Source organism: Anopheles moucheti, chromosome 2, assembly GCF_943734755.1.
Source record: "Anopheles moucheti chromosome 2, idAnoMoucSN_F20_07, whole genome shotgun sequence".
Lineage (NCBI taxonomy): Eukaryota > Metazoa > Arthropoda > Insecta > Diptera > Culicidae > Anopheles > Anopheles moucheti.
This window is the reverse complement of record NC_069140.1, coordinates 61,262,324-61,270,633: the sequence shown is the minus strand read 5'-3', so window position 1 is coordinate 61,270,633 and position 8,310 is coordinate 61,262,324. Positions and strand designations below refer to the sequence as shown.

At 35.6% G+C, this 8,310-nt stretch overlaps 1 protein-coding gene across 3 annotated transcripts in view; it reads right to left on the bottom strand.

The window, feature by feature from the left end:
* Positions 1 to 371: 371 nt before the first annotated feature.
* LOC128296844 (CD151 antigen-like) overlaps positions 372 to 8,310 on the bottom strand; it is a 31,771-nt gene continuing 23,832 nt past the window's right edge. For all 3 annotated transcript variants that reach the window (XM_053032345.1, XM_053032347.1, XM_053032346.1), the window contains exons 3-6: positions 4,518 to 4,709; positions 1,756 to 1,929; positions 1,324 to 1,497; positions 372 to 1,197 (exon numbers count right to left, since the gene is read on the bottom strand). In XM_053032345.1, coding sequence (XP_052888305.1) covers positions 1,054 to 1,197; positions 1,324 to 1,497; positions 1,756 to 1,929; positions 4,518 to 4,709 — 684 coding nt within the window. In that variant the 3' untranslated portion in view covers positions 372 to 1,053. The remainder of the gene's footprint in view (positions 1,198 to 1,323; positions 1,498 to 1,755; positions 1,930 to 4,517; positions 4,710 to 8,310) is intronic.

Here is an 8,310-nt window from a genome sequence, read left to right as displayed (position 1 = left end):
TGGGTCCTAGGGATAGGGCAAGGTTAAAATAGTGTACACAAATCGTTTCGTAAGAGTTTGAAGTATAAAACTAGAGGCGGAAAGTGAACCGTAAACAGTACTGTTAACTAAAGAGAAGTGAAATTGCTCAAGTTTTGTCAGTTCGTCGTTGGTAAGGCTTACAAAATTAAAACAAATGGGGAAATAGCATAGCGTAAAAGGTGATTGTGTGCCATTTCCGTGTAGTTTCGGAGACGGCATTGCTAGATAGTTGAATAAAATTCGATGGGCTCTCTACATCAGCAGTAAAATTTATGTAAATTATAGGGAAGCAGCGTCTTTTTCAATGAAAAGCGTAAAAGCACACTCAAACAGTTTGTACATATATATGATCGTAATAAATATCTATATTACTTTTATTTCCTATTTCTTTTCGCTTTGCACGAACGTGGTTTGTTAAATCTAGCTATAATGGTATAGCTTAATCGATAAGTACACTTATTCAGTACCGGTTACAATTTCACAGGTTAGTTTGATAAATATTATTAGTTCAAAATTTCAATTTTGAAACATTTGAAGCATTTAAGACATATTCCTCATACAGTCCATCTGTAGTTTATCTTTATTTTTCATAATAGACCATTTGAACTGTAGTTTAATATGTGCTGTTCCCGCGCATGAAATATAACTTATTTGGAAATGTTTTACCTTTTTAAACATTATTATTAATAATTTGTACAACGGAAAAGCCAAAAATTTAACCTGATTGCAAACAGCATACTTGTTTGCAGTGTCACTGTAGATTGCAACATTATGTTTCAACAGCATCCTTTCTTACTTGCTACTAAATCGAGATTGCATGTATCCGCCGAGACTTCATTTCATGTAGTTTCTAGCAGGTTTTTAAGAAAGTATTTTTCAACCGCAGCGTTGTGAAATGATTTTATTTAAACAGGTAACGTATTCCATGGCTTCATTGCTCTATTATACGCGCTGATCGTCATATCCATAAATAAGGCTGATATTGTCCGGGAGCGGATCCATTAGCTCGACTATTGGATCCGCTGGCTTTTGTCAGTCGAGTACATCTTTGAGTTTCACGTACAAACAGCAAGCGAGAACCATACCGAAGACCTGTATCACGCTTAGCCCGAGCCCGATGGCACCGAGAATTATCAAATGATATTTTAGGTCATCCGTCATCTCGTATATGCAACCCTATCAAAGAGACAGTTTTGAACGTCGAAAGCATGATTAGAAAACAGCCCGACAAGCACTGTCCCAAAGTGCTATAACTCAGTATTATTGGGAAAATTAACATCGCTGGCCATGCGGCAAACATACCGTATAGTGAATATTACTTGGGCCATCACGTAGACCGCACTTTGCAAGTACAGTTATACAGCACGAATCTGGCACCAAACGACCCTCGGTTGGCTTTATCAGATCTTTGCGTCGTGACCGCAACCACACACTGTGTCGCCAATCTTCGAATCGTATAGCACCGCAACAGGAAAACTGTTCAGCAGGTCAATTCGACAGAATTTTCATGTTGCGCGTCCGGCACAGGTGGTATATTGACACAGGACAACGCGTCGCGTATCGTTCCGTACGGATGTTGGAAGCAGTTGGAAGAAAAATAAAAGAAGAAAAAAAACATGATACGAGGTATTTAATTACTGTCAAACTGTTTTTTTAGACAAAAATGTTATCTCGTCCAGTTTTAGCAAACGTTAGCAACTTTGCCAAAGAGGAACACAATGTTGTAATGCGTACCTCTTGCTGTAGGCTGTCGATAGCTTTTGTTTGCTGTTCACTCACACCGTAGTGTTCCATGAATGTTGCGTTCAGGGTGTACTGCAGCTCCGTCTCGATTTGCGTTTCGTAAAGATAAGCTAAGCCGCCCACAATGAATTCTAGCAGGAACACGACCAGTAGAACAAAAGTATACTGAAAAAAACGAAACAGAGATCAACATGAAATTTTACATATAACTAACACACTGTATCATTTGTGAGTGAACCGCGAAACATATTTCATTTCTGCCATCATATCGCAACAGTGTGTTTAAAAAGAGATTCAGCACTTATTCAATTATTTCACGCATTAGGTCATCAAACCAAATGTAATTAAGAAACAGTGAATTTTGATTTCTGACATTCACTCACAGTTTAACGTTAATTGGAATCTATTGATCATGTATTGTTGCAAAAGAAAGCAGTATAATTTCGCTTGCCATAATTTCATATGCATATCAATACTTTTTATTCATTTATGAAGAACGGCCGATTTCTTATATCTATCAAAATCTGGATTTAAAGAACGATTCACATTAGTTCGGAAAAATTTTCTTCTCGGGTCGGTCGATTAGATTTTTTTTGTGAAATCGTTCTCCACCCTTTCGTCTATTTTCCCGTATATTCGGGATTATAATAAATACAGTTAAAATCTAGTTAACAATATTTCTGTTAGTGCTAGTTTGTTGGGAGGAAATGCCCAAAGTCATGCAATTTCGACCAAATATGTCGATCATACGGCCCTCGGCCGTCATAATAGAAAAAATAAAAAAAAAATAGTGCTAGTTTGTTTAATCTAAATTTAGTTTGGCAAGAAGAAAGCATATCCGGAAAAAAACTAAAAACTCCTAATATAAAATGCGTCTTTTGTAAATAATTATATCTGATCTGGAATATCCAATACTAATGAGTAAATGATTTGCTGACGTTACATTGAAATTCAGTACGCGATCCGATGATGCAGATGATTCGATTGACGTGTCAAGGACGTTGTATTGGAAAAGATGATGCATCGTCATTGTACGCATCGTTATTATTTTCATCACCAATAAATAGCATCACGTCTGTGTTATGCGGACAGCCGACCATAGACCAAACGCGAGTAACCCAAGTAATTCTTATAGCTGTAGGTTGGTTGGTTACGCTCGTTAGATGCTGGTGTTGATGCGTTCTGTTCGTAATGTAATTGCAATTAAATGGGAATCGTGACTGCGTGTGCATAGTAATCAAATTTAATTTACAGGCTAAGGGCTACTTTCTTCGAAACTAAATGGTGCCGCTAGCTTGTCAGAAACCAACAGTTAACGTTGTGTTGCGCATACGGATACATCGATTGTTCTTCATACGGATCCACTGTTTACTGTACAGAAGAATCGGAAACACAAAATACGCGCGGCGCTATACAAACGTTAGCATCCAATAGGCAAACATTTCCCGCGGCGTAAAGCGACGTATGTTTAAACATGACGGCTTTTGTACACAAACGCACGGTATGACCATTGCAAATTGTCACATTAACGCTGGTGGGAATTTGAGGTTATGTAAAAACATTCTGAGTATCGAACGTGTCATTGTTACAGAACCACCGGAGACAGTGGAGGGCGAAAGGAAAATGTAGAACGACCATTTGGCCATCGAAGCGTCTAAGGATGGTATAACATTAATTTATCGATTATAAACTTGTCGTTAGCATGTTCAATTGAACATACATCAATGTGATTAATGACGAAGTCGGGATCTTTTCTGTCACAACAATTATCAAAAGTGAACTTAACAACACACCAAAGGGAAGCATGGCACCACGAATGGAAACTAATTGATTACAACAACAGTTACATTATTTTCTTCATCATTCTTATAGTATTTTTTCATACATCAGAATATTCATAACTTTCTTACTACATTCAAAGTTTGTTGAACATTGTAGGAATTGTAGTTACATCAGCCTTGGACAAGACGGGAAGGAATAACCTCGAGTATTTTTTTTGTAAATCCATATCGAATGTGATAATCATACAACTCTGGGAGAGTTGCACTGTTTAATTTGAGAATTTAATAAAACCGGCCCTAAAACCGTATGGATTTCTACTTGATTGCCATTCCATAGGTCATTTACTATCTTAAGGCAATCACCATAAATTCATCTTTAACTTTAAACAGTCGTAATGCTAGTGAAATAGATATAAAAAATTCAATAAGCTTTTGGAATTAACTAACTTTAACTAATTTAACTAATTTGTTGGGCTGTTTAAGTTGTAGGCGGAAGACAATTATTTGATTTAGTACATTGTTTTATTGCTATCAATTTCTAAATGAACGTGAATAGAACGAATGCAAGAATGATGCTAAAACTAATTATCATCATTAATTAATGATGCTAAAATCAAGAATTATGCGATTAATAGCTCAAGTTGTGTGGTAAAATGAGAGCTGCGACACTATTACAGCATTAAGTGATTTACTTCGTTTCTTATACTACGTATCATAATGTAGAGCATTTAATAAACACCAAACACCGCTATTATGCATATTTATTGAATAGGAATGTAATAAAGAAACAGAGAAAATATTTTATGAAACGGTGATAAACATAAGTAGAACAGTCGAATCTTCAAAACAGAGCATCTGTTGGGGTCCGCAAATTCAATAAAAGAGGCAGTTTGTATTTGTACAGTTCTTGTTTTTTGGCTATTCGCTTCATAAAATCGATACCAGTACAGTCGTTTCATGTTGATTACTTACCAATACCAACACTCCTCGTTGCTCATGCCATACTCCACAACATCCGAGAATTCCACCAAAAACCGCTAGCAAACCCGCGGCCAACAAAGCATACGTTCCGATAACGTAATTGGTTGTTGATAGAAGAGAAATATATTGATGTTTCCAAAATATCGTCCAAAGGGTAACGCCAATTATTACTAAACCCGATATCTGGAAGTGAAAAACAACATTTCAAAGATGAGAACTAACAAAAATCAATTTCATTTTCTTTTTTTGTAGTGTCACATTAACCCTGGATACAAGATTTATTTTATTCTTTTGTTACTTATAGTTATAGTTATAGTTGGGCTTTCAATACAGGGTACAAGGGATCGACCCGATAATGAAACGATATCTTTCTTGTCTTGTGACACACCGGCCCCATCTGATTTATATTCAAAATATGTTATGCTTTTATTTCAGATGTATATTATTACATTTGGTCGTGCTTAAGAGTGGAACACGCGCGCATAAGTTTTAACCATTTATATAAGTTTTATAAACTAATTTCATTTTTAATTTAATTTTTTTTTCTAAGTAATAATAGGAGAAAAAATGTACGAAAAGAAAAAGAACGTAATAGTAGAATGGTACAATTTGGTAAAATAATTTAAAAAATGATACTCGTTGCACTCTCTAGAACCGTGAATAAGTGAAACTTCGAAAAAGGAACACATGGAAGGTTTTAAATTGTTTCTTATATATTTGATCCACACTAGATTGCATCCTATCATTGCGGATGTATGAGTTGCATGATAAACGATAATATTGAACAGATAACTAGTCTTTTATTTTAAATGCAGTTGGCATTGTTTTACGAATCGTGTTTTTATTACATCCTACAGCCCCAGTTTTGTAAGTTACACAACAATACGATTTTAGATGTACGGCTTGACCATTTTTACAAAAAAAAAAACAATAGTATTTTGATGTTTCTTTTTATTGGAGAAGAACTTCCAGCAAAGAGCATTGTTAATCGACAATCACTTGATGCTCTCTTCTGGAGTTTTAGACTTTCCTCGTTCATTGGAACCGTGGCGACTAAGTGTTGCCACGGTCTTCATTTGCCAGCTGTGGCTCAGAATGCATCTGGTCTAAAAATGTTTAGCGTTCGTCCCATTTGGAAGCGATCGTCTTGCGATAGCTATGACGTCTGGAAAGGAAATGGACGGAGTCGTAGAGAAATCAATTAAGATAGCGATAAAGGCGAGCTGTGGCGCACTAGAAACGTTTACATTACTCGAACTTGCACAGCATGATGATAAAATCTGAATGAGCTGGAGGTTTCGTACGACTGACCACATCACTCTCAAGTAGCAGGCTGTGAAGCGTGATGGTGAAGCAATGGAAGGCTATGGGGCAATAGTTCGCTTTCGCTTGGCTACAGATGCTGTATTAATCGTGAATATACACACGACGGTTCTATCGATCCAATGGTTTCTCTCGAATTTGTTTTACAAAAGCCTGTGGACTAATGTTTGAACCAGCTCAGGTCGAAAATTCAGATTGCTATAAATCTAAATTGTTGTATTATTTCATTAAGTAAATCATTAAACATTCCTTCGAAATGTTGTCATTATATTTAACGTCTTTCTTGCTATCATAAAGTGTAATATGTATTCGTAACATCTATAGTTTGGTTTTCATTATTGATTTAATAAGACTCTAGCTGTAAACATCAACATTGTACCAAATATCAAAAACGACAAGCTGTTGACAATTATTGCAAACATTTCTGTTACGCTGCATTTTTGAAGCTAACATTTTCGAAACGCTGCAGCTAGATTGCAATGAGTATTCTTAAAGATCTTTTATGCTATGTTTTACATCAACGGCTGAGGTCATAAAATATAGTTGAACGAACCAAATACGACTGCAGTGAGTTGCAAGTGGACGAGATAAACAAATGGTTGGGATTATCTTTTAGTTCTAAGGGAGTTTATAGTGCCGCAGAGACATAATTGAAAGCGAAATGTTATCCCGGCATTTAAAATACATATGTTCAACGAGCACAAACCTATTTGATTAAACAATTTAGAATCAATGTTAGTCTCCCTTGGTTCTTTTTTCTATTTTGTTGATGTTTTTAGTTTTAAGAGTCATGAAATCTGTTAAATACAAATAAATTTCCCCCAATGTGGTAACTTTTTCAATTGATCGATGGTGGTTTTGGTTTAAGCATAAACAATCTTAGTTTCTTTTCACACACTTTACATTGAGGTAAATACAGTGTCATTTTTTTACATATGTTTTGCGACGGTAACGCTTTTTGTTTATGAAATATTGAATAAGCAAACCTGTTTCTTAAGTTTACGATAGCACGATGACTGTATTACACAAATATCACATATCAACTAGGTACCAAGAAAATATTTTATAATTGGATGAAGTCATAATCATCGAGAACCTTAAGATTCTTGAACAAAAAGCATTGCTCAACATTCGGGTCAACTAACCGACTCCCGTATGGTACGGAAATTTACAGGGTGTTTAAGTTCGAATACACAATTGCATCATCAGGTATCAGTCATAATTTTCATATTATCGTCATATTATTTTGTTCATATCCTATTTTGATATTTTTTTCGACAAGATACTGTTTGTGTTGCAGTATACATGATTTCTAACATGACCAGGGGTAGACTCCAACATGGTACATCATTGCTAAATCCAATATAAATATCCCACGCTTCAAAAGTGCATCGTACGTGACGATATAGGTAGCAGTTTCCAAACGCGGACACTTCTTTCAGTATTCTTTGAAAAATAACGCTAAATTGATCGCCACGTACTTTAACACTTAGTTTTCGGTGCGGATTGTTGCCATCTAGTCTCGTCTCGTGCTTGCATTCACTACTAATTTGTTCATCTCAACAAGGCTTAAGCAATACGACCTGGCCGTTATTCACGAACAAAAACATACAACAAGACTCTGAATTAAATCGTAAAACTGTGTGGTTATACATGAGAAGTTAAGTTTATAGAATATATATTCCGATTTTATATATTCAAAACGCATATTACATGGGAGGATTTGGCATCTACTAACAACAACACTATTTTTATCAAAGTATAAAATAACAAGATGCAATTTTCAATTGAGGTACGTAATTAAGTTTATTGATATTTGTTTTTACTGTTCGGTTCATGTTTTCTACTTATTACATTTAACACAAACTAAACAACACTTAAAGTATCAGTGTTTCAGAAAATCAGTGTTCCAACATTAAATTACCGGTTGGTTTGGGCTAACATCAGCTCACATAAGCTATCATCTTCACAGAGATCAGCTCTCTACTTTCTGGCAAGCAGAATAAATTGCTCATGGAGAGCTATTTTTCATGATGAATCGAGGATCATCAGCTTGCACAGAGTGTTCCCGGGTGGATAGACTGGAACACAAATTTGCTCTGTGTTCCAGAGTGTCGTCGGCCTGAAATATTCTGTCGTAAGCCATACACAACTCCTTTCCATTCCTTCCGCTTAGCTGTACTAATGAATATTAGTAAAAGTAAACGGATCATATTCCTACCTTTGTTTAGGTAATTATATCATCCACACTATTGGAAGCAACAATGATCACAGCATTGTTGTTTCCAATAGTATTTTATGAATAGGAGTAGATGAGTAGTATAATGTAGAAGTCCTTAAATGTTTGAACATTGCAACCTGTGTTCTTGTTTTCTTAGTTCATTCTTTTGTCTCTCTTTTTACAATTGTAAGCAAGAATATAAGTTTTTCCTTTCTTTCTTCTACACTCTCTTCTTGGCGT